We start from the raw sequence: 27,810 nt of genomic DNA, 5'->3' as shown, positions 1-27,810 counted from the left end.
GGAGAAAAGCCAAATAAAAAATAAAAGCACAAGATTTTTTTAGATTTTGCCCTTTGAAATCAAGTTTATATATATCATCTTTCTCTTTAGCCTGTAAGATCATTAAAAAAAAAATTGAAAAAATACTCTTACCACTGTTGCTTTCCCTAAGTTCCAAATCTGGAGGTGTATGTTCTGTGTATCGGACATGCCTATTCTCTTTTTTTCTTCTCATACGATTAACCACAGAAAATGAAGAAGCTGGAACTGGAGAATCTGGAATGACTCCTTCTTCTACCTCCACTGCTTGCTGCTTTTGCTCCCTGGAGACCCAATCAGGTAGCCAAATAAAACCCCAGTTAACAAGATGAAGAGTTTTCATTTCAGCAAGAAGGGTCAAGTAAGCTACAATTTAGGAAACACAACCACCTCAATAACATCATGCTGTAAAAAAGTAACACCACAACCCAGTTTTTAGATATATCTAACAAAAAATTAACCATTGCTCCATCAAGCCCCAGAACAGCATAGAACTCTAGCTCTTCACATTTGAAGTGAACATACAAATACTGCACTATGGAAAACCTTTCTCCTGGAAGAAACTAGGTCTTGCAGAGGTTATAGCTTGTCCTTTGAAGCAGGTGCTTCTTTAATAAAAGAGTGCTGAAATGGGTGGATAAGTATCTCTCCCCCTGTATGGAAATTCCTGTATATTTTGACAATTTATAACCTTGAGATTGGCTAAGCTGGTTAGAGCAAGGTGCTGGATTAACACCGAGATTGTGGGTTCAAACCCAGGATGGGCCATTCACTTAAAAGTTGGACTTGATGATCCTTGTGGGTCCTTTCCAATTCAGAATATATTCAGTGGTCTGGAAATACTATCTTAAATACAAAACAAAAGCTTTTGGACAATTTTAAATAGTAATGAACAGCACTGTATTCAAAGTAGTCCCTCTCCAAAGCATTGGATTTTACCTCTAATTCATCTCAAAAAGCTCTTCAGAGAATAATGTAAAAAGGATGTAAAACAAGTAATGTAAAACACAAGATGAGTTATGAAGTTTACATTCTCTCACACTGTCAGCTCCAGCAGCCTGTTAGAGTCAGTATACAGAAAGCAGTCTAACAAGTAACTATGTCTTTTCTCTCCAAAAACTCAATCTAGGCATAGTGAGGGAATAACAACAAAAAAAGCATTAATTTTGGATCTTTGAACTTAAATAGCTTGTTTAGTACTTCATAAGGGGCTATCTGCCCTACAGTGGTGGCAGTGAGAAAGGGAAGAGGCAGTAAAAGGAAAGCACACAGAAATCTAACTCAGCCTGCTTGATCATCTTCCTGCAGTTGCACTTTCCATTATCATTCTCAAGAGAAAACACAGGCCAAAAGATAATTTCCTAACTATAAAGAGAAGAATACACGGTTTTGATCTGAGAGAAGAGGAAACACAGATAAACTTTTGCTTGCATTGAAGTGAACCACAAGATTTTATATAAAATAAGGTAATGGAAAACTTTAAAAAACTGTCTGGCTTGAGACAAAACGCATTTTTACAGTTAGGCTTTTAACCATGACTAACTTTGAACACTTAATGACAAACATTGATGCACTGATGTTCTCAAGTCTTGACAAATCCCACTGTATGATTTTGCAATTCTTTTTTTCTAGCACAGTTACAAAGAAAGCACTGGATAACTCTATTATCTACTAGCAATATCTTAAGAAACAAATAAAAAGAAACAGCAGAGCAATATATGAATCCATTTACCTTGCAAATTCAAGTCAGCTGTTAGAGTTCTCTTTGAATTTACTGGCACATGTCGCCTTTTATGACAAATTAACCTACAAAAAATATATTTTTCTGCACCTTACTTATGGGCAAATCAAGAGGTAGTTCCTACATATGGCCACAGGAAAAAAAAAATCAAATGAAGCAGCTGCCATACATACTGTACAGCATAACTATGTAATAAATAATTTCTGAAACATGGATTTATCTGAGGCACCAGCAGAAGTGTTTTGCATAAATTTCCTTGCTGTTTCCATCCATGAATAAATCCTAATGTGATAAAGGATCAGGTAATACAATCCTTCTACAATTTCATTGATTTCACTTTTATGGAGAATTCTCACATTTTTATTCCTAGTATTATAACTTGGTTATAAAATACAGAAAACTGCAAAAATCTGATTTCATATCATGCATTAGAAACAATCTGCTAGTTTGCACCTACGATGCAATGATATCATATTGATCTAAGTTGCTAATTCTAAATAAAGAATCATGACTATAGTTCAACCAAAACAACCAAATGCAGTGACTGTATTAAAAACAGCACTACCATCCTTGTAAACTACTTTTATCCACTCATTTGAATGATCACCTAACATGCAGGCCAAGTAACTTAGTGTTACATTGGTCATTGTCAGCTTTCCTACATTAGCCAGACATTTTTACTGGAAGCTGGGGTCATGAAATGTGTTACTCTGAGAAGAATAAATGCATATAGAAAAGAAAGGACAATTGAGATGCAAAGAGAAAACAAGAAATAGAAAGGAATAGGACCACAAGAATTCTAAACTGAACTCTACTTGTTTTACTCCTCTACTGGAGATGAATTCTGACAGAGACAAGAAAAAAATCCTTCCATATCAAGTCCACACATCCTGTCCCATTTCTCCCAGGCATGTACACAACTTAGTCACAGATAGGCAGAAGTGAGATAAGTTTCAAATGATGTCAGGCCATGAGAAGAAAGGAACACTACTTCTGCCTTGCACAGTACATCATATTCACATATTAACCACAACATTAGAATGGCACATTCTTACTATATCAGATTAAAATTTGGCAGTCAATTTGTGGCTCACTATTTTTATGTTGTTTTTTTAAATTTACTATAGCTTTTTTCTTTTAAAACTGCAAAATTATATTAAGGTTATTTTTAAAATGTATTGCAATATCCTGGGACTTTTTGACTATCTAAATAACTACCTTTCTGAAGTTTTAGCCTAAGAGGAAACAATTGGTAAAGAGGCAACTGAGGAATAAAAGTATGAGACATAAGGCTTTGCTACACATTGTGATCAGAAGTCAAGCAAAATGTCTATGATAAATTTACTCAACTCAGTTAAAAAAAAGATGCACACAGTTAAAACAAAACAAAAATCTGCCCAATAGAAAGAAACTGTGCTAATGTTGTTAGTGGCACTAGGCTATCTTTTCACAGTCTATCTATCAGAAAAGAGGAAAAAAGTTTTAAAGACTTAAAAGCTGATATTTATATTCCCGGACATTTCTACTGAGGAATGGGGGAATATCCAAAACAACCCAAAACTTACTCTAGCTCCTTCTGTAATTGCTGGAACTGTTCAGTTAACTTTTTATTCTCATCCTGTAAGTTGTTCTTTTCATTCACTGAAATTTATAGAAAAAAAGAGAGAAAAAAAATGAATGCACACATTAACATCATAATCTCGTCAGGTCCTTTAAGGAATCAGAACTAATTGTAAAATGTAATACCATACACCTTTCTCTACAGTTTACAAAAATGAAGTTTCATACTAGTCATTAAAGAAGTTGTAAAATGATGTGTCAGAAAAGGCAGAGGTGGCACAATTACTGTATCACAATGTTAGTTCTACACAATCATTAATTACTTTTGTCCACATACATACAAGTGAGACTGTTGTAAAGGTGAGTGAATTGCCCACTTGTGTCTATGGAAAAAATTGCCTCCTTAGGCTAAAGATAACCTAGGAAGTATAAAGCAACTAGAATTTGGTTTTAGTGACTAAAGCAAACAGCTAGTTGGAGAGAAGGAAAAAAACCCACTAGCAATTTCTTTAAAATCACTTAAATATTTTGGAAACCAAGAGAGCCTACTCTTGGTACTTTTTGATTTTACTTTTCCTGATTTCCAACTCATCCTGTTCCTTCACACAATATTTCCTCCTCACACTCATCCTTCACACAAACTTACTACAACACCATTCAGCCTTTCTTCCATGCTGTCTCAAACTAATGTAGTGATATAGCTCCCAACTTTCCTGTTTGCTTTCATTTTTATGTTCTTGTTCTTATTTTGGTGTTGTTTTTTTGCCTCTAGATTCCTCAACTGATCTTTTTCATTGCTATATAGATTTCAACCAAAACCCATGGGAGCCTACTGTTGTGTCTGACAGTTTGAGATTTTTACCTAACAGGTACAAAGCTTTATTCAAAGATTGGATATACCCTGTTTGTTGTCCATCATTAAACTCAGAACTCAGAATATTTTTATATAAATGTTCAATATTAGAAGTCCTTGAAACACCAATGTATTTTGTATTAGCACAGAACCTAATATTTCTGTAATTTAATTAAGCACCGAAAAGCTGTTTTTGTCTGGCATTTCCCATATTTAAAATCTCACTGAATGTCTGCCTGCTCTTGATCAAGCAAGACAACTAAATGATTCCAAATAATTAATGGTAAAGATACCATTAAATTTTAAAATTCTGCCCTGTATTATTGTGTACTTTATACAACCAATCTTTCCAAACTCTCTTTATGAACATATTTGTATCCTGCTTGTGTATCACCTAGAATAAACAGTTTAATTTGTCTCATATGTTCTGTTTCTTGATTTCAATATGAGCTGGCTACAAGCTGCCTGGCATAAAGCTATCTTTTTGTGGCCTCAGTTGGTTATATGACAGTTATGGGTTTACTGCAGTTAAAGTCCAAGACCAACTAACTACAGGACACAAGCTGGACCCACTTCTGTCTGAACTCGATACTTTGCAATCACCAGTTCCATTTGAAGTCACGGTTTTCTTAGGAAAGCTGGCAATCATTCTAGCTGTAGGACTAAACAGAAGCAGTCACATTTTATCTAAAGTAGCTACTTTACAGTGTAAGATTTTCCACGTCAGTTCACTTTCAGTATCAGCACTTCAATCTAAGAAGGTGGGTCAAATGACTAGTCACTGGTATGTTACATATTTTCAGGCTGCAGAGTTAAGTATCCCTCGACTGAATTTCTTCGGCTTACTAAACACACCACATGGAAATTACATCAAGTTACAGGAATTACTGGGGAACTAGTTTACAAAACAGCATGTTTTGTCTTCAGACTTGGGGATAAAACTCACTAAGCTCAGTAATAAGTTTGAGATTCTGCTGCCGGATATTTTCAAACTCTTGCTGCTTCTTTCTCATATGTTCTTCGGTTACAGCACAACGATCACATAATCCCGCTCTTAATCTACAATAAAATTAAGAGAAAAAGGTCCCCCTGTTAAAAAAATATTGCCATGCATGAAGCAGATATTTAACAGACCTTTTGAACAATGAAAACCAGAAGACTTCTGACACCTATGCAGAACACCACTAAGTAATGTGATTTTATATGTTCACATAGCAATGTTTTAAGATTTCTTAATGGTCTAATACTACGTGTACTAACATTTGCCTAAATGATTATAGGTACTGGATATTTCTAAAACAACATGCATTACTTTATTTAATAAAGTGGAGTGTGCTACACCTTGCCACTGACAGCCTTCATGAAGTGTCCTACTAAGAATACTGTCAGATATAAATCACCATTTGTTTTAAGTAAAGGTTGTTCATGAAAATACAAATAAGCAAATAGAATTACTACTTCATCTAAGGAGGATATGTACTATCATTAGGCAAAATAATCAAATAAAAAGGACAAATAGTAAGTTCATTCTGTAACTATTGCCAAGCAAATGTGAAACAATCTTTATCTTTATCCAAGCACCAATAATAAGAGGTGGATGCAAAAGTTCACCTGAGGCATTGACTCCATTGTCCCCAATGGTTTAGATCAGCTGTTTAAAACACATCCATGATCAGAAGAGGACTTGTTATAATCCACCTTACCTGACACATTCATTCAAGCAATGAAGTATGTGTTCATTTTATAGGTGATAAAAGGAATGTATTTAGTTCTGGTACACAGCAAAAAGATGACAGTATTACCAAAGTGAAAACCAGAGTCTCTTTTGTCTGCTGAGCAAGAAACCAATTAGTCAAGAGTTCTGCATTGCTGCTGCTACTACATCAAGTGCTAAAAAAACCCCAACTAAACAAGCTATGTACATTTCTAATTTCCCACCTGAATATCAGAAGTAAAAGCCATTCTGGTTTATCAGTATTTTAACATTACGGAATTATGGAAAGAGTAAAATATTGAAATGCCTCCTCATACTAGCTTATCTGAACGCATAATAAACACAGTATTATAATCTCCTTGTATTAAACCACTTGAAATATTCCTTTTGTTTTCCACAATGTAATTCATCTGCCAAGGGATTAGAAAAATCCATCCATACCGTGAATGTCTCTCTACTTACATGGTGTGAAAATTTATTATCTGCATGGCTACAAATTTATCCCTAATGCCTTTCACAGAAAAATGAAGTTGAAAGTAAAAGTAGAGTATCACAGCTCTAAAATTTGAGGTAACACAGGAATATTGGAAAACCATTTACTATGTAATGATCTCCTGTTCCCAGAAAGCTTCTGAGCCCATTAACAGCAATTTTAACACACATTTTCTACAACAGGTATAGTTTCTAAAGATGAAAAAATGCACTGTAATTTTATGTCTATTGGTTTTGATTTGCTGCACCAGATTAAACAGAAACAAATAAGGAAAAGGCAGTATGAACCAAAAGGCAAAGTCCAAAAGAAGGTAAAAGATGGAACCTCTGATTAATTTAGGTAAAACAAATGATTGGTAAAAAAGAGCCCCTCAAATCTGAAATATTTCTAGTAAGTTATTTCATTAATTTTACAACGTAGTACAGACCTTGGATTTTGTACTTGTATTGCATCTTGATCAATAAAGAATTTAACTCCACATAGATGGACACAAAAGAATGCACCTTAAAACATCTGTTTGCCTCCCAGGCTGCTCTATTTTAATTTCTACTGATCTTAACTGAACTAAACAAACTAAGCACTCTGAAAATAACAAGATAACAAAAAATGTTTTTATATTAACTATTAATTTTATATTTAATTATATATATGAGATAAAGAAATATATGTGTTATATACTTATTGATTGTACTTCAGTCAGAACAATGCAAATTCTACACCTTTCTCTATAACACACTTTTTGGATTGCATTAGAAAAGGACTGGTTTACCAAAAAAACCCAAGAAATAATCCCACACCAAAACCCAATAAACTCAGCTTGCAAAGTATCCAGAGATTCTCTGTAAGAGCAAAACACAGCGAACTCAAAAGCTAGAAGGCACTACTTCACCTGTCTTCTAAAACCTTGATAGTGTCATGAAGTGCTTTTTGCTGTTCTCTGAGCTGTTGGTTCTTGGTATAGAACTCTTCAAGCCTCTCCGCATCCCTAAAATGAAACAGAAAAAAATTAGTTTCAGCTTTAAATTGCAGCTATTAGTTTTTCACTGGAGAATTTTCTCTGGTATATTTCTTTCATATACTTGGGAAATGGGATTATCATCAGCACAAATATTAAGCTGAAGCAAGTGTTTCGGATGAATAATAATTTCAAAATGACTGAGTTAGGAATGATGTGACTAGTTTCTAATTCTAACACAGGTGATCTGTTGATAAATCTGATTTTTGATCAGGTGAAAATTATAATTGATGACTGTCAAGACAAACAAGCTAATAATGTTCAAGCAACAATTTCAGAGAACATAAACTCAAACATTTTCTTACATTTTACTGCATTGCATAATTGTTGGGAATCTAATGGAAGCCTTCACAATCAAGTCATTTTGGTCTTAGCAGCAAGTGAATTCTGCAATGTGGGAAACTACAGTGGGTTTGGAAATCTCTGGAAAATCTTTAGATCCATTAGAAGTTTACTTCCTCAAGAAGAAATTCTCAGAGTCTATAGAGCATATACTTCCATAATATAAATAACCAGAAAAGATGTCTCCTTCCAAAATCCTCAGAAATAGATATCTTGGGGAAAATACCTTCTCTAAAAGACAGAACAAATTAATTAACAAAGAGTATGCTCTTCTTAAAAGAGCTAAGGAAAAGCAGTAACATTAACTTCCCAGTTTTAGCTCCCTTTCACTTATTATCTAATCACACCACCTCTTCAAGATGCAAGCAAGGCACGAGTGACAAGCACACCATTATTTTCTCCAAGCAAATAAATTTTCAGTAGAAGCTAAGCAACTAAATCTGTGTAACATGACTATGGCTAACTTATGAGAAATTCTCAGCTCTTCTTTTTACCACGGAATCCTTTGTATACATCCACGAAAGCAGTTGTTTGTTTTTGGTGTGCCTGAGATGGATTATTTGTGGAAGCCATGAAATTGGCTCATGAAAAGCTGTTAAGCACACACACACACACACACACACACACACACACACACACACACCAGGAAATGAAAACATTTACTAACTTGTTGATACAGTTCTTTTACACAAACACACTTTAAAATTGGCACTATCCTTTTAGCATATGTTTAGCCAACCACATTTTCATATTGCTAGCATTACAGTAGTACAAGAAACTAGCAATCATGGGTCATAGAGTGAATGGGACAGCTGGAAGTGTCTACAGTGTACAATCACAAACACATTTTATAAGTCCTGAAATTTAAGTACAGATGCTTTGTTTTTCTGTACTACCACACAGAGCAACATAGGTCATTCCAACTGCATATTTAACCTGTAAAACAGTTTCATGGAAATAGCATGAGGGACCATTTAAGATCTGTACTTTCACTTGGGGAGGACAATGTGTTAAAATTCTGTTAGTTCCCTAACCAAGTACAGCCAGGCCATGGCAAAATTTGAAGTCTGGCAAAAGCAGGCTGTAATTACCTGATGTTTAGGACACTAAAAAAAAAAAAAAAAAAAAAAAAATAAAAAGCTCCAACAAAAAAAACCCACAAAAAAATCCCCCCATTTTTTCTGTTTATGCCACTCACAGGAGGTCTAAAATAACAAATTGAAAAATCTTTGCTCGGTGACTCTAATTCCTTCAATAGCATTAAGTTATTTGCAATGAATAAATAAGACATTAATGTACACTAATACTACATGCCTTCCACCTAAACCCTGTAAAATGTCCCATGAAGACAGTAAAATGACAGAAGGAACTAGGCTGTTGGTTGGGGTTTTTCTTTCTTAAAATTCCAGTGCACCTGATAAATGTGACAGACATTTTTGGCTATGAAGGCACTGAATAATGGCCAGTCTCTGACCTGAAGTTTACAAGAAATTAGCTTCAATGCTGGAGTGGGATACAAAATAAGGTGCTCATTGTCAGCTGATTACCAAGTCTGAAATACTAAACCTCAGGTATTCAGATGCAGCAAGGAGAACAAAACCTCCAATGTAACAGTACTGTATCTACAATGTGGTAAGAAAGATTCCAACAAACAATGATTACCCTATTTGGTATTTGTTCAGCCACAGCACTGATAATATTTCTCATCTAGGAAACTGACTGATCAATATAAGATTCCAGAACATGGAAGCAACTTATGATACACCAGGCTAATAACAACAGCAAGAGATAAATTCATAATTTCAGATTAAAAATGAGCAATTACTTAATTTATAAATTATACTAAAGAAATAACACACCCTGAAAAGAGCTCCATACTTCTTCAGATGACTCCAGCTGAATTATTAAAGTGAGGAGAGTTTTGTACACGTCTAAAGGAAGAATCCATGAAACCTTAATTGATCTTACAAGAATTGCAGCTCATTAATGGGACTCTGAATTTCCTTTAATAAATTAGATCATTAGGATAAGTACTTACAAGCATCTTTCCTTTTTCAACTTAGATATTTTCAACTGTAAGCCTGAAAAGTAGAAAGAGGAAAATACATGATATAGAATTCTGATTTTAAAAAATGAGTAGAACAATAAATTAACTCTCCTTTTGCCACTGACACCTGCAAAGAGAGATAAAAAATATCACTAATCTGGAGAGAAAATAGTTCATTCTGAACCTTTTGAGTGTGTTCTACAGGATCATGGAAACAAATATAGTCATTGTGAACTGCAGGAAATAAGGACCTCTAAAACAAACACACAGATTTTCACTTGAACAGCCTAATAATACCTTTGTAAAATAACTACACATGAATAGCCAGCACTGTCAATATATCTTCATTGACTATGTCCGCCTAAGTAGCATAAAATATGTTCTGTGTAAACATAAATCTGTAACACTACACTGGAAATGAAGCATCCAATCACTGAACTGAGAAAGGCATTACAGTGTATATGCATAAGGGAAACATTAAAAAAATGTGATTCAAGGTTTTAAAGCACAGAAGGACAGCATCCTTCATTGGAGACGTGCTACCAGACTCTCTCAGTCAAAGCTTCTTTGGAAGATCTGAAGGTGAATTGAGGAATGATATTTCATCTGTGGCCCTTCTCCCACTAAGAGTTCCACACTCCTAACTATATTCTGTGTAGAAGTAAAAAAGTTTGCAAATACAACTGATATTCTCAGCATGAGTGGCCACAAGACAGCTCAGGGGACAGAATGCTGACCAGCCAATCTGCCTGCAAGGTCTTGGGTGCGTTTGTATGTGCACAGAGGCAAGAAGATATGTAAGTACAGCACAGCTTAACAAGTGGGACACAATGCTATGGAAATTTATGTGATACTACCCACACAAACTGGCCATTCCTGTTCCAAGTAAACAGTTAGAAATAATCAGACCCCAGTGATAGAACAATTTCTTAAATAACAATCCAACAGCAATCTTCCTTTCACATCTGAAAATAACATAATGTTTTCCTAGCACAATTATTTTCTTCTAACTATGAAAGATTGCTATCAACTTCAAGTTGAACATTAGGTGTCTTGTAAGCTCTCTTGCAAAAGCATTATGCTTTTAGGATAGTAGGATAAACTCATAAAACCAGAGTGCTTGTAAGAAAACTTAAGACTATTTCCAATTTAAACCTAAATACATAACTGATACTACATCTTACTATACAAAATGTAGTTTAAGGCAGCTAAAAGATTTTTTTTCTCCCCTGCCACACTCAACTAGGAACAGCTCTAAAGGGAAAATTACTTGCTTGAGAAGGTTCATCTTTCAGGCCACTTAAGATGTCAAGCCAGCCACAGACTCAGTGAAGCCATGCTTGCTACAAGATGCCAGTGAGACAATGAGATAAAAATGCAGACAAACTACTTAAAAAAATTCTTAGGAAATATAGCAAGATTTCTTTTATCTCCAAGCGTTCAGCACCTGTGAGATGTTGTGTTCTATCATGCAGATCAGCACAGAAAGAGGGTTTATTTTTTTAAGTCGTTGCTATTCATCAAGTCAATTAGGCATCTGCAATTAGAACCCCTATAAAGCTTGCTTTAAAGCTGCTCCACGCCCATCGGAAGGAATGAAGCTGCACAACAATGCATCTCCTGTATGAACAGGTAGTCTGTTCAGCAAGTATTTAGGATTGTAACTTTGGCAACCTGAGCGACCAATTGAAGAGGTAGGGCTCAAAAGGCCCAGTACTGTGCTACAGGTAACACTATCTCCCCTCTCACCTGAATTCAGGAGGAACTAAACTAGTTACTTAAAGGTTGCATTTTTTCTTAGTTCAAATGACTGCGATGAGAAGGCAGGAAACCAGTCTGTAACATTTATCCAACAGCACTGAATTACTAAATCTGCTGTAGTCTCTTCCTTTTGCTTTTCCAGAGCATTTAGAGTTTTTAAGCATGCTCATTTAAGGAGCTTTGCTTTTTCAGGTTTCCTTATTTAACATAGTGAGCATATAAAAGTATGTGGAACTTCCCTATTCAATTTTATCATTCACACAACATTTCTATGGAACAGACAAGCTGTAGACTATAAATCTACATTACCTAAAGGTCCTAAGTGCATTAGTAAATGACACTCTACACCCATTAAAGCAATGGAGACTTTCTTCAAACTATCATTAGGCAAATTAATTAAACACACAATACTTTTATGAAACTTGCTACTTGATTAGACCACATAGCTGTAATATTTCAATTAATGGCTATGATAATTTCTGTTCTGATGAATTTTCAAATGCATTAAATACACTTCCTTAAAAGACAGTGCCTAGGAAGAGCACAGAATCTTTTATCATTGAAGATTTCTTGAAACAGGTTGAACAAGCTCCTGTCAGCAATGACGCAGATATAATCCTACCTTAAGGGTACAGAGATGGACTAGATGACCTTCTAAAATCCCTTCCAGCTCCGTTTTCTAAAATTATTTACTTTTGAGGAACTTCCAGCCATTTCCTTTTCTACCACAATCTATCAATGAGATTGCTTTCCTTGTAAGTTTCTCTGCTTCTATGACTACAGGTTTTTCTCTATTGATACCTTCTGCTTTTCAGAGGTAGGCAATAATTGAAAAAAATTAGGCTATTTCTTGTACATAAAACACTGCTCACATTTCTATGCTGATATATATTCTTAGTATAGAGCTTTAGATTTGAATTAATCATCAGAAACCATCTTGACAAGATGCACATGCACTAAGCATCTATATTATTATTTCAAGCCAGAGGTAGAATTAACACCTGAAGAAATAAATCGGTTTATAAAAAGCATTATTAAATTCCTTTGAACAAGTATCCTGCACATTCTACAGATAGGAAATAAAAGCAAATAGAGTTTTAATAACCATTATTCTGAGTTGCTGAGCTCTTCTGAAGTCCATGAAAAGTCAGCTGACATTGACCATACCCAACATCTTTGGAAAGATGGATGTCTGTGTCCTACTCATTGTCTCATAATGAATTTAAATAATAGCTATTTTGTCTGAAGAAGGCCAAAATTTGGAATTTTTTGCAAGTGATCAGTTTGAAAGAATAAGAAGCTGGATTTCTCTACATAATTGTGGAAAAACATGTCCTTTACAATATCATAATATCAAAATTCAATAAAATCCTTTTCAAACTGTTATGAGTTTAAAGTATTCTTCAGTCTACACTCTATGGATACAACTTCTATAACATGTCTGACCATGTCAAGTTCATTTGTCATAAATCCTACTTTTCATGGATTTTTAATAAAAAGAATTCCACTATTTCAGTGTTTAGTACATGGTACATGCAAAAAGTTTTCTCAACAACTATTAACTTTCCCTTAATCCACCTTCCACCACCTTTAAAATAATTTTTGCTGACATTCAGATTGGAAACTCATGAGTCAATTTTAATTCTTATTTATAGACTTCAGAAACCAGCAAAGTCTAGGCAAGTCTGTGTTTGATGTTTCTAAAATATCTTCCAGTACCATTTTCTATAAGAGGATCCCCACCTTCTGAAAAAATTAACTATCCTTCAGGCATGCCTTTGATGTTATCATGGAAGACCTAATTTTACCTAACACGGTGTGGGACATACTGACAAAGGGCTAGGCATGAAAAAGACTGCCTGGTGGCAAAATTACCTGGCCACACCCTGCATGCATTCTAAAGAGTATCTTGCTTGCATAAAGAAAACCAAAACTTGAAAATCACGTGCTGCACACCCCAAGAAACTAGAGAAAGGGTCACAACATAAGTCTCTACATCAGAGCTTTTTGTTTGTTAAGTTTTTGTTGTTCAGACATGCCATAGATTGCCAGATCCCATTCTGTCAGTACTTCCGCATTTATCTGCGGTTGACATCACACCCACTCCAAAAAGAACCATCAACAATTAAAAAAATAAATATAAAAAAAGGGTTTTTTGTGTTTTGGAGCACAACATAAAATTGCATTTCATATGTTAAGGTAAAGAAATGCTACTGTCTGCTTTATTTTTCTTTTCAGTTGCCATATTGATATATGCTTTTTGGAAGCTTGTCTGGGGTTTTTTTTTTAATAATTAACAACAAAATGTCACAGCCCAGAACTGCAAATTATTGAATCAAGACTTTCAGTAGAAGGCATGTAACATCTATAATTATAAAACAATCTCCAAGAGTTTCTGAAATGAAGAAGTGATGTCCAGGTAAAGAGGCCAAAATGGACAGACCTGAAATTGTTTTGAGGTTGGTAGAAACAACCAATGCCACTGAAATGATCTGGGTAAAGATCCACTTGCATGACAAAAGCTCTTAATTCACAAAAACTCACACATTTTTATTCTAGCCTCATGTAAATATTATTTCATGCATAAGATTATGCTTGTTAGAGGATACAGTCTAATACTTTTTAAATTCCATTCAAAAGAATGGATTGTGTGACTTTACATTAGCAGAGATTGTTAATTCATGTAATGCTTTAAACAGAAAACCCTATGAATACTCCTTGTAAAACAATATTACAATAATAATACACATAGTGCAAAAAATCATCTTTTCTAAATTACTGAAGAATGAACAGACAATAACAGCCAATCTGTAGTAAAGTTGTTATCACAGGTCACATAACATAGGAATAATCATATTATAAAAACATACATTTTGCTGAGAAAATTTAGAACATCAAAATCTGAAGAAATAATTTTCACTTCAGTAACACTAAACTGCAATGTGACTTTGCACAAGTTAGGGGAAATAAACAATGCAAATAATTTTAATGTATCTGAAGCAACTTCAGCCAAAGGCAAAAAACCCAAACCATTATAACATGGTTTGGAAATGGTGAATCACAATCCATTAACGATAAAGTAACACATAAATACTTTGTAGGCAAGCACAGATTCCATGTAACATTGTGTTAACTTCTCTTCACTGACCTAGCAAATAATTTATACATGTTGACAGTTTAATCCTGTTAAACCAGGCTTAGATGGTCAACCTCTAAGGATCATTTGTGATCAGACAGCCCAACATTCTGCATAACAAAATCTATTTAGTCCCATGCAGAGTATTTTGGTCCAAAGTTTTCCTGTGGTAACTGATAAACCCTAATTTTAACCTGACAAACCCAAACTTTAATGATTTACCTTGTACTTCTTTATCATGACATTCTTTCAGTTTGGACCACAGTTCCTTGAAGAAATCTCCTGTAGGTTCTGCAGAACTAGGGCTCCCACAGCTTCCTCCAGAGGCATTCATCTTGCTTTTTTCTGCTCCCAACTTCTTTGACTTACTTGCAGAATTGGCTCACTCTCAAACTTTATATTTTAAATTACATAGTTATGAAACAGTTTCTGAAGAGAGGTGTATGTCTGTAACAATAGAACAACAACACTTACATTTGAATTTATCAGAGTATAACTTGTAACCATGGATGAAATACAAAGTTCACTGTCTATGCTTGTTGAGGATATATATTTATATACTTTTATACTGACAGTCACCCGGAAAGCATGGATGATGTTAAGTGTTTTGCTGCACTTAGTTACAAACTAACAGAATTTTCTCCCCCTTAAAAAGCTATCAACTTAAAACTAGATTACAATACTTAAGAGTCTTTATTTTTTTCTCAATCTAAAGATACAGTTGAACAGAATTCCTGTTTTCCAAAAGTAAGCCATAGTGCCAAAATCTTGCTGCCAGCAAAAGCATTTATCAAAAGTTTTTTCAGGAATGGATTTGTAGACATATATCCTTTATATAAACTTGGATTCAAATGACACCCTTTTGCAAAGAAAAGCTCACATCCCCTTGAACACTTCATAATTCTACATTGAAATTATTCCCATTCCCTAATTAAAAAAATGGAGAGCAATCTCAAAATCTATAAATCTCAAAAACATTAATATTAGAGAAAAACTATCAAAGTCAGATAGCTCTCTTAAAAACTCAACTGCCTACAAATTTTAGGGCAATCTTACTCATAATTCTCATTTGTTTTGAAGGGTTTCTCACAGAGATGATGCCCTCAGGCAAACTACAGGGGAAGCATGGTACTCAGATTTGTCTCGGAGCCAAGGTAAGATTCAATTCTACTGGCACTGGATGGTCCAGTATTGAAACACTCCTGTAATCTCTCTCCTTCAGTTCCCTTTGTGTGAAACTGGACATTCTAAGTTTTTCCCATTTTTATGCAGTCAATTTTAAACAAACACTTTTGAACAGGGACTGTCATTACCAGGTGGACGTAGCTATCTATCTCTAGACTTTGTAATATAAAATGCAATAAGAAAAAAAAAAAGTATTTTGTACTATTCCTAAATTAGCAACTTGAGCAAGCAAACCACTATGCCTATATTGCCAAATGGAAGGAACAACCTGCTCTCAAATTTTTGAGGCATAAATTATAGTTCAGATGATACAAGGTCTGTGATTAATCAAGAAGCCACATTTCCCATCTTGAGAGCCTTCAAATAACTTAAAAGTATCCAAATGCAGCTACTGGTTTAGCTGGTCCCCCAGATTCACCACAATAAAATGTTCAGTCCAGTGGTCAGTAACCAAGAGAAGGGCCTGGAGCCTTTGGTCCTGCTCTCCTTTCTCATCTCTCTGTGCAGTCTTAAGCAAGTCACTTTTTTTCAGACTGGCTGTATTTACAATGGAATAAAAATAATGGAACAGAAACACTTGAACTGCATGCTTTCTACAGTATAACAATACTTAAATGTTACAGTAATGAAGCCAGCAGCTCCACATTTGCTTTAACCTGCTCTGTTCATTCAAAATTCAGTGCCTATTTCAGTATATGGTTTCAAGGTGGCAAATGTTATCTTCAAAGAAGTCCTTAAAAGAAAATAAAATTACTTGTTCAAATTAGCAATGCCTACAATTCCTAAACAGAAGTTGAACAGCAATTTGCTTGCATCTTTGCAGCTGAAATGCTCCACTGTGTGTGCAGCCACATGAAACCATCTCACAATGCTTCTTTGTGGAACCAATTGCCTAGTGACATTAGGAATCGCTTTTAAACTCTTGTTTTGCACCTTCAACAGAAGTTTCAGGATCAAGCTATTGTCTATCAAGCACTAGGGCAGTGAAAACCACAAGTCTGCTTTCACTTACTGTTTCAGATTTAAGTATGTCAGATGACTCATTGCCATGGAAAGGTCATCTGACCCTAGAGAGTCAATGCAGTAGTGTTTGTTTTGGTTTTTCCCCCCAAAGATGACTGCAAGCAAAAAAAAAAGCACAAAACCTGCCCAGAGATCCTACGAATCTAGGAATGTAGGAAATGTAGGGAATTTTTTCCTACAAATAGGAAAAAAGGAGCAATGCATTTTCCCAAGCTTCATCTGCTTCAAGATCCCAAAATGACATATTGCTTCCTACAGGTGTTCAACCTCCCTTACAATATAGGGCCTACAAGGAATGTTCAAGTCGAGCCTTTGACAGGTCTGGGCACCTGCACAGGTGTAAAAGTGATGGCTTAGTCTGCAGTCCTAAGAAAGGGAAAAATTGCTCCTTAGAGAATAAAACGCCTGAGCTGGAAGTACAGACACTTGCAGGCGGGGACAGAACTGCAAGCTGCTTGAGGGGGACATGGAAGCACAATGCCAGCTCCTCTCCCGGATGTCCTGCTTTGCTGCTATGCTGCCGACTGGCACTTTCATAGAACCACCTAAAAGCGTCCTCTTGTTCCGCAAACCAACTCTGCGGCACGGTAAGGCTTTGCACGGTGTCACCAGTGATTGCCTCCGGCAATCCCATACCGCGCCAAGGCTGCTGCTCAGTGCCGATATCCTTCCGCCGGGAGCACAGCGCCGCTCCGGGATTCTGGGGAGCACACGGCGCCTTGGCCCCAGCAAAACCCACCGGCTGCTCCTACAAACGCAACTCTCCTGTACCTCCCGGCGGTGAATTTTATTCTCCTTTCCCTCTTGCACGAACACCGCACAGAAAACTCACTCGAAAGACACGCCGGGATGCTCTGGGAAATCCTGCCATGACCAACACCGGGGAGCTTCCCGCCAGGCTTGGGTCACACCCCGCAGCCGGGACGGCAGAGGAGCGGTATGGCATGTCCCACACGCCGCTTCTCCCGAGCGGCGGGAGCCTCTCAAACAGAGAGAACGGGGCTCCCTCGGGCAGGCGGGACAGCGCCGGTGGAGCGCCCGGCGGGGCCGGAGGGGCTGAGGGCGGCCCGTCCCAGGGCGGAGCGGGAGCGGCGCGCTCGCGGTCGCTCCCCGGCGGAGGGTGAGGAGAGCGCGCGCCGTTACCTGGTTGGCTCCCGGCGGCACCGCGCGCCAGCGGCGGGAAAAAAGGAAAAGCGGGAGCGAGCGCCTTCCCTGCCAGGCAGGCGGGGCGCGGGCAGCTCTCGCGAGGTTGGGCGCCGCTCTCGCGAGAGAGCGGGGGCGGGCTGGTCGGGGCTGTACCCCCGGCCGGTCAGCCGCCAGGGCTGCAGGTGGCGGGGTGACACGGTCACAGGATGACAGGGTCAGGTGGGTTGGGAAAGACCGCTGAGATCGTCGAGTCCAGCCTGTGGCCGAACACTACCATGTCAACTAGACCGCGGCATTGAGTGCAACGTCTAATGTTTCCTTAAGCACCTCCAGGGACTGTAACTCCACCTTGGGCATCTATTCCACTGTCTAATCACCCCTTCTGTGAAGAAACTCTTCCTGATGTTCAACCTAAGCCTCTTCTGGAGCAACCTGACACCACTTCTTTTTGTCCTGTCGCTTGTTGCCTGGGAGAAAAGGCTGACCCCGCCTGGCTACAGCCTCCCTTGTGGTGGTTGTGGAGCGCAATAAGGTCTCATCTGAGCCTCCTCCAGGCTAAGCAGCCCCAGCTCCCTCAGCAGCTCCTCATGGGACATGTGCTCCAGACACTTCCAGCTTTGCTGCCCTTCTCTGCACATGCTCCAGCACCTCAGTGTCCTTCCTTAATTGTGGGGCCCAAAACTGGATACAGGACTCGAGGTGCAGCCTCACCAGTCCTGAGCAGAGGGTCCTGCTGGCCACACTATTTCTGACGCAGGCCAGGATGCCTTTGGCCCTTTTGGCTGCCTGGGAACACTGCTGGCTCGTGTTCATTCATCAAGGTCACTAGGTGTTGCCCTTGTCGCAGCCCTCCTCTGGCCCAGTCCTTGAGGTTCCCACAGAGAATAGTCAGAGGAAAGCCAAGGGGACAAGCCGGGCCCTGGCTGGTGCCACACTTCAGTGTGGCAGCAGGCACAGAACACTGGTAAAGAAAGGGGCTGGGTGAGAGCCTGCATTGAAACAAATGCTGCACCTGACTTCCTGAAAGAAGTTCTTGCTGGTTTGGATGTAAAGAGGATCAGTGCAGTGTACAACTGTGCCAGAAGTGCCCTTGCTATTAAGACTATACTGTTAAATCTATCTGTGCCACAGGATTTGTAATCTGTTTGCTGGGGTTTACACACAGAAGTATTTGCAGTGCTTCCCCCTGCCTTCTTGATCTTAACAGTTTCCATGGCTTGTCATTTTACTGTACAGCAGAGCAGCCCAGGCATATTTTTATGTTTTATGTGAGTGTGGAAACCAGTAGGCACATGTAATTAGTACAGCATAAGGCTGTTGAACTTTTTTATCACTTCTCAATTTTTTTGTCTTTTTTGCCCAAATTGCAGATCAATGGTCCTTCATTCCTTGGGACCAGCCCTGCTGTTTGCAATGAGATAAACCCCTTGATTTTAAGTAGTTTGTAGTCATGAAATAGAAACAAAACGCAGCTTTTTACTATTACTATTCTGCCTTCACACGATTCCACTTGACCATTTTGGTATGGATAGGAACCCTTGCAGAGACAGCTTGGTGGCCTGACTAGTAGACATAACAGTGATCAGTTTGCAAGGGCCAGTGCTGTAAACATACACCTTCCAAATTGTTAATAGCAGTATTAAAAAAGTTGGTGTTCAGGTATTTCATAACTGTTAGTAGCTGTTCCATCTCATTCTTTTTACGTTACTTGGATCACTCAGGTCTCAAGAAAACATAATGAATTAGGAGTTACAACATAAATAAAACTGGATCTGAAATACTATTTCAACTTTTTCGAGGTATTTGGAATACTGTCAGACAGAAGAAGATCCATGATTCAGGCTGCAAACCTGTTGTTCCCCTTTGTTGAAAATTCTCTTTGTTTTCCATCAAGTATGTTCCATGACTTCTGAAGTTTTTTGAAAAAGTCTTGTACCTAACTTTTCTGCTTGTTCCTCACCTTTGTTTAACCACTTACTTTTCAACTTAAATAAAATAAAAGTGGTGTGCAGGAGCTCAGCAGTTGATTACTTGCACTGTAAGGCTGTATCCATAATCAGATGAGTAGATATATGGTGGAACTAAAATTAGCTGTGTATTTTGGAAGAAGCTGTCATATGTCATAATAGGTTGTGATAGATGCTATAGTCCTTGTAAATAATGCTTGTTGGCAGCTTTTCATAGAATGAAACTTTTGAAACTTCTGTAATCTGAAAGTTTGTAATGTGGGCAAGTAATCATTTCCTCAGAGTTAAGAGAAGCAGATGCCTTAAATCTGCTGCACAGATCTGATAAGTAGCAATAAAATAGCCCTCTTGCTGATTGATCAGATATTTTACCATAAACTGTACCTTTCTTACTATTTATAGGAAGCACTCTGGCAAATAATTATGTCATCCCTTTTATTTCCCAATACACTGTGGAAGCTGTTTGTTTTCATATTCTCTCATGTTGAACTTTACAGCTATATAAATCCACTGATGTCTACAGTGTTATCCTTATCTCCTCCACAGTAAATGAAAACGGATTAACACTAACCGTTGAACTTTACTTTTATCTCCCTTCCAGATTTATTTGATTCTATGTACTCCATAATCACATAGTTGACCACTGAATAGATTCCTGGCTCATTGCACATACTAGAAAACTACTGGAGAGTCTGATATTCCACACTCACTTACATTGGGTGTCTAAAGATGACTAGTCTAACTGGAACTGCATCTCATTCACCTCATAAGAGTAAACACACACACCTTAGACAATAAAACTGTGGGAAAATGCTTCACCGTTGCTGCACTTGAGCAGCTATGAAACTTCCTGTGGTGTCATGGCTCGTGTCAACATTTCAAAATAACCCTTACTATGGCACATTAAACTAGGTGACAGAACACTTATCCATGAGCAGTTCTGCAAAAAGGGAATCTTGTTTTGTCCTAGCCCATTTTAGACCTGGATGGGCCAAAATGCTTAATCCTATAATTGTATGCAGAGCTGTCAATTTTCAGTTGCAGTTTAGTGGCAATGCCTTTCTTCTTGATGACTGGACTGTTTACCAGCAAATCAGCTAATAACCAAGGTTCTGTGGTAAGATTACTGCAATGTTGCAGCACAGATAAAAAATAGCCTTTAATTCACACACACCCCTCTCCCTTTTTGAGGAGGCTGTATCAGTGTTTCTAACCACTCAGGCAGCAACAGGTGACCTAGTTCACTGCATATGCATACAGAGAATGCTTATATTTTTTTGTTTCTCTTACTTTAAATTTGGGTGTAAAGGTTAAAACCAGGTTTGAATTACAATGGGAAATCCAATTTAAGTATTTGATTTGCTTTATGCACAAATGTAACTATTTTATTCTTTGCATATCTATATATATACACACACATATATATATATGTATGTATATGTATATGTATAAAATAAAACAGTGAGGTCCTTATGTATTTGCATACATATACATGGCCAGCATGTTCACAACTTCCTCAGCTTGCAGATCTGCAGCTGAAGGATAACTATATTGTTTAACTCTCTAGTCATGTTCATTTAATGAACTTTATGTTGCAGTCGCCAATAAGGGCATCAAAGGAACCCAACTTCAGATGCAACAAATAAGAGCATGTGACATAGTTCAGCTTCTAGCCAAATGGGATCTGAACTGGAAGTGTAGGAATTGGCAGTGCTCTCAGTGGCATGATTTCTTACAGCTGGGAGGACACACAGACAGCAGACAGCACCACTGCTGTCTGGCACAGGTGGTTGCTTTCTCCAGAGAAGTAGGGAGGAGCCACTCCATCACCCCCACTAGTTGAATTTGATTCTTCTCAAGCTGCTTGCGTAGCCACTTTGAAACTCAGCCAAGATCAAATTCCCCAATGCCAGTAACACTGTTCATTTTAAGGAACCCTCTTCTTTGGAGTGCTTTCATCTATAGTCAGAAACTGCCAGGGATTATTCAACTGAAACTCTCAGGTCTCTCAGGAAGTCTTGATGGAGGGGGAATAAAGAAAAAAGGCAACCTGAGGGATGCTGTTGCAGGACCCCAGTACAGCGTTCCTGGTCTTCAGGCTCTAAGCAGCTGCACTTATTTGTGTTAGCTGCATGTGGAAATGTTTTGCTCCTACTGATGTTTCTCAGGTTAACATGACCAGTCTGAGTAGTAATACGTATTTATCTCAGCTTTGGAAGGCTTAAGTAAAAGTTTACAGATCTGTGCACAAAATTATGCCACTTATCTTTTACTGTAGTGAACAACATGAATTCAGGGACAGAAGAGAAAACAACATATAGGAAGTAATATTCTACTTACCATTTGGGAAAAAGAAATCACCAAACAACAGCCCCTGCTCTTCCAGCCCCCTATAAAAAAAGGCAGCTGAGGAAAACCCAGATAAAACAGAACAGATAAACTGGAGAGAGAGAGGATGGCAAGCAGCATTTTGAAAAAGTTATTTATTTCATTTGAATTTTAAACATGTTTAACATGTTCTGTGTTAAAATCCTATCACTTCAGAAATCAAAACTCTCTTGTAGCATTTTATGGCTCTACACAGAGTTCTTGTGCAAACCATACAGTTCAACCAGCTATAATTTTTCTTTGGAAAATGGTTTATCCCTTAGCAAGTTTTCCTTATATATTTGATTTCAGAATCAAGAGAGAATATACAAAAATTAAATTTTTTTTCCTGATGAATATTATCAGCTTCTGTGAGACTACAAAACTTTTCCTATGTTTTGCCTATATTTTCTGTTTAGCCACACTTTGAAGAAAAGTTTTTACACACAGATACAATGCTGCTAATGTGAAGGTTATTTCAATTCATTGATTTTTTGAAGCTGCTCAGGAGCCCTTTTTCTTGGCACTCTACAAAAGAATAAATATTCATTTTAACATCAACCTGGAAATAGCTGGCAGTAAACATAATTGAAGCTTCCTGTTGTGTGACTACCATAAAGTCTTACATAATCTTGTATAGATATTTTGTATCTAGTGGTTTGTATCTGCTGATTCTGATTTGGACTTTTTTCGCATCACAAAAGAGAATGGTAATTGCTTTGCTTAAAGATAGACAAAATTAAGACTTCCTGGGAGACGGAAGTACCTATGTGAGGGTTTTTAAAAATGTAGCTACACAGATGTTGAGAAGATTCACATTTACTTAAATTAAAGAGTTATTTTGTCCTAACAGGCATGACAAAACCTGTCTTCATTCCTTTCTATTCAGCTCAGCAAGTAGTTCTGTGCTCCAGTAGTTAATCAGTTACCAGGTTCCACAGCTTTTGTTTTCACACGGTTTAATTTTTTCTTATTTGCCACAGAACCTGTGAATGGATTCAGGTACAGCTGCAGATACAGGTACAACTTTCAGGTCAGCTTACTCTTTATGACTAGCACTGCTTTTGATTACCATTACCACCACCGTTACTCATTCTAAACAGCTCAATTTCTAATAAATATGTAGAAAGAAAGCAGTAAGAATGACAAGTATGTTTCCTATCTTACCATAAAGCTAATTATGAGTATGTAAATCTAGGCTTAAGTGGCTTACTCTATAAAATTGAACAATTAAAAAAGTTAGTCTGGCAAGAATTAGTAACCACACATCTTACTGTAATGGCACTATGCCTTATCACAACACTGCTGTTATATGACAGGGATTATAAAAACGCTTCATAGAAGAGAAGACCAATAAGCAATACTTAAGGGAACTGCTCAAAATACCAAGTCATTGGCAGTGTAGCTGCTATCTCTCACTCCCGTGCTAGGTTCCTTGAACTGTCTCTCCAGTAAATACTCTGCAGACAGAGCAGAGGATGTTGAGCTGCACACAGAAGATTCAAACAGCTGCAATTACAAAAATCCTGTCAACAAGTGCCATAGAGACTGGCAGTACTCAGACATTAAGGAGATAGCCACTATACCACTTCAAGCATCAGAGAAATTTTTTGCTTAAGGTTATCTTAAATTAGTTTTAAAGAAAGATTTTCAAAACTCACCCTTCTGTTTGAATTGTGAAAAGTTCTGTTCTTGGTCGGGGTGATAAATATTTACTATTGACTTCCCCTCCAGCTATAAACCTCAAGTGTAAGTGAGATGAGGAAGCCACTGTGGACCACACTAGAGAATGCCGAGAGGAGATCTGCTGCACCTAAGATATATACAATGTGCAATGGATAACCTAATATGCCTTTCATTTAACTGGCTGGGCAGGTTTTTGCATTCTGGAGAGCATGGAATCATACCAGAATTTGTTGGCATAACAGGCCCGTCAGACCGGTTCCCGGGGCGCCCAGGAACCTGCCCAACCAGTCTGCATCAAAGGCCAGCCCAACATGCTGCAGCTCAGCTCGGCTGGGGAGGCTTCTACGCCACGAATTATTCACGCCTCTGTCAACTCCCAACATACTACTCAGAGAGAATGATGTAGCCTCCAGCAAAATAATTTACCGAGGGGTGGGGGAGTGATACATCCTTGTTAAGTGTAGCGAGATCTTATTGTTATAAATTTTGTTTCATTTTATATGCAGATGAACTAGGCTAGAGGTCTGTCCAGCATAAGTACAAAGAGAAACAGGGAAGAAAATGCCTTTTTTAAAATAATACTAACCATAAAGACTTATTAATAACACCAAATCTTTAGCGTGACCAGCTAAAAATTATGTGCTGATTCTGATTTATTTCCAGTGCAAAGTGTATTTACTGTATGCATAGGATTCAGCATATCTTCGTTACTACATGAGAGATGGCACACTGGGAGCTTGCACGTGGAATATCCACCTTGTGACTTTTGTGGAGCCCTGGGTCTGTGCAAGCTCACCCTGAATTACTGCACAGCACATTTCAAGGTGAAACAGGTCAGAGAACATGGCATGTATGGGACATGCTTCCATGACTGTGAGGAACTACAGCAGCTGCCCTGTTGCAATAGCACACAGGCTGCAACAGCAGCTGTGCTGCTTCTTGTTCATTGCTGTGGGGCAAGAATACTTGCATAGCAGTCCTGCATATTGCAGAGTTATTCAGGCTGTAGGCAGAGATCAGGATATGCCCTGACAGAAGCCTGCATCTGTGTAAACTTAATGCTATTTTATTTTTCAGATACAAATATAGACCATAATTTTCAGATCTCCTGCTGTGATTGTCAGAGATGTTGAGTAAAATCAGTAAGAGCTGTAAAAGTCTTAACACTTCTGGAAATTTTAACCATGAGTACATACAACCAGTCTGCTAAACCTGTGCTTATTTTTTGTTTAGGACCTAAATTTAAACACTCAGGCTTGAAAAAATTTGCTTTATTGAATGTTGTCAAAGGCTCTGAGTAATTGTAGAAAGCTATGTTTGTTCATAAAATGATCCCACAGTGGTATAATTTATAATTTTTTGGGTTGTCTTTTCTTACTCATTTTAATAATAGTTACTAAACAACCAGTGATCAGAACAGGCAGTTACCACTGAATTCAGATAACCCTGTGTGGCATAGCTATTGTTTTCACCATTGAGCAGAATATGAAAGACAAGCTGATATTTGAATATACTCTGATGATTTTACTACAGGAAAGTAACCCTTCCTATAAGACTGCATGTTATGACTGCCTTGAAAAGCAGGCTCTTTTCTGAAGAGGACAACTAACTGAGCTGAAATGGCAGATGTATGCTGTTTGTGCTTGCAGTCACACCACCTTAGGCTATGGCTTCATACAGCTAAGCAGGGCTGGGCTGGGTCAGTACTTGGATAAGAGATTTACAGAAAGTCCGCTGCAGGAAGTGGTTTTGGTGATTCAGGAGGCTGTACTGAATAATTGGGCATCACTGCCAAATGTGATGGAGGCATTAGGTTCTGGGTATGCTCCAGTCTTGGTGCCATATTAAATGGAAGTTTTTAAAGACTCCAAAGGCCTTTCCACAAGCATTACATCTTGAACTGTAAATCCCTGTCCAATGTGAATGTACTGTGTCTGCCTACGATTTGGTTTTATGAGTGTCGCATAATTGGATAAACTGTGTAACTGATTAACACAAGTAAATTACCACCCAAAATAGCTGTAGGACTGCACAATGTGGAAAAGGTTCTTCTTGTATAATAGACTTAAGGAGGGCTGGTGTGCTTCAAATCTGGTCTACTTCCTGCTATGTCAGCTGGTCTCATAAAAGATACTATCTGAAATTTTCCTTTCTGCATCCTGAGCTCATCATTAAACTTGGAGTCATATAGTGAACCTGATGGTGGGTTTTAAAGGCAATGTACTTGCCATTGAACTCTTACTGGACTCTGAAAAGCATAGGGATAAAAGGGATGTTTACAACCTCTTCCTTTGACTTGAGAGCCTAAAGGAGCTTGTTCTTTCCAGGCTCTTGTTCCACCAAACAAAACCCACCATGTACACACATTAGAGATTCAGCAGGGGCTTTTCATTAGTTAGGGCTTCTCATACAGTGTTGCTGGCAGGATTGAGACTTTAAGTTATGCTTTTATATTCAGTTCCACAAGTTATAGAAATTTAATTTTTCATAAGTAAAAGGCAAAGATATAAGACAAAGAAGTTATTGCATGTATCAATACATTCTTTGATAAACATCACTTGACTTTTTCTCAGCCTCGTAATTCATGACAGTTCTAAATGTAGACTTACCACAGACGTAGACTTAACACAATAAATATTGGAGTACCAGGCTTGCTCAGAGTTCTCTGAGAGATTGCTTTTCCTCCTTAAGAAGGCAGTATAAGGACCAATTTCTGTCTGAAGGACCGATTTCTCTCTTATTTCAAATATAATTTGCATTAAATGCATTTCACAGATGAATTCTCTTCAAAATCAAACCTACTGTTACATGCTTTTCCAATTGAGAATAAAGTATAAGTTGTTTGTCCTCTCCAGCTTCCATCAAGTCTCATGATACTTATCTGTGAACTCTACCAATTTGTACAGTGATCACATAAAATCTTCTTCAGGAGAAGAGTCTCAGAGAGGTGCAATTCTGAAAAGTAAGACAATATAAATGGTGCAGGCTTCAACTTGCTGTTATAGTGAAGGTATGCACAAACATTCATGTCTACAAGTATTCATTACAGAGAGTTTACAACATACCTCCCCATAGCTATCAAAAGCTGTTCAGTACTTTCACAAGCAAATTCAGATAACATAAATGCCGCCACCCCATATCAGAGTTAGGTAATATCTCTTTCCTCTTGGCTAGTTGTGTAGCAGTGTAAGGGCAGGAGACTGCTGGTTCATAAAGGACTTACTGAAAAGTAGGCCAAGTCTTGCCTTGGATAAGGAAGAGACATAGCAACAGGTAATTTCTGACCTAGAGGCTAACTAGGAAAAAATGCCTTCAAGTGAGCCAAGGGATGAAATCTAAAGCATTTTTTCATGCTTTTCTGAGCAAGAATAGGTTTAGAACTTGTTGCAACTAATTTGTTGATAACAACAGTTTCTTGTTTACGTCATCTGAGACAGAAGAACTGGACATTGGCAGGATATAAAAAACAAATTACAAGAGAACTCTCCCTATTCTCACTTCAAGAGTAAGTCTGATATAAAAGCTTGCTATTTTTCTGTGAAAGGAAAAAGCCTTGAAATCTTATTATTTTTTGGTGTCTTACAGACATTTAGGACTACTTTGCCTTTTTTTCATGGAGATTAATCATTACAGGAGCATGAGTATTTGCTATGAAGAGAGTTATAAAGCATGAACCAGAAGAGGTATCGTCATTGTCTGGGTGTCTGAATAATAAATATTTTTCTGTTATTTTGTCTTCTTTTTCAGATGATACTG

The 27,810-nt window shown here is 37.7% G+C and overlaps 1 protein-coding gene across 4 annotated transcripts in view; it reads right to left on the bottom strand.

Annotated features, from left to right (window-relative positions):
- The window catches only part of RBBP8 (RB binding protein 8, endonuclease), a 41,342-nt gene extending 17,182 nt beyond the window's left edge, over window positions 1-24,160 (bottom strand). Inside the window, exons 1-8 of one of the 4 annotated variants that reach the window (XM_085052687.1) lie at window positions 24,030-24,160; window positions 22,342-22,391; window positions 14,903-15,127; window positions 9,775-9,817; window positions 7,269-7,364; window positions 5,119-5,231; window positions 3,325-3,400; window positions 133-302 (exon numbers count right to left, since the gene is read on the bottom strand). In XM_085052687.1, the coding sequence (XP_084908813.1) occupies window positions 133-302; window positions 3,325-3,400; window positions 5,119-5,231; window positions 7,269-7,364; window positions 9,775-9,817; window positions 14,903-15,014 (610 nt within the window). In that variant the 5' untranslated portion in view covers window positions 15,015-15,127; window positions 22,342-22,391; window positions 24,030-24,160. Of the gene's footprint in view, window positions 1-132; window positions 303-3,324; window positions 3,401-5,118; window positions 5,232-7,268; window positions 7,365-9,774; window positions 9,818-14,902; window positions 15,128-17,720; window positions 18,009-18,031; window positions 18,133-22,341; window positions 22,392-24,029 lie in introns of those variants that run through there. The other 3 variants (XM_085052689.1, XM_085052688.1, XM_085052686.1) reach the window with 3 other exon arrangements.
- Between the last annotated feature and the right edge of the window lie 3,650 nt (window positions 24,161-27,810).

The sequence above is a fragment of the Lichenostomus cassidix genome, chromosome 2 (genome assembly GCF_008360975.1).
Source record: "Lichenostomus cassidix isolate B80296 chromosome 2, HeHo_3.0, whole genome shotgun sequence".
NCBI classification, from domain to species: Eukaryota; Metazoa; Chordata; class Aves; order Passeriformes; family Meliphagidae; genus Lichenostomus; species Lichenostomus cassidix.
This window is presented reverse-complemented; position numbering and strand designations above follow the sequence as displayed.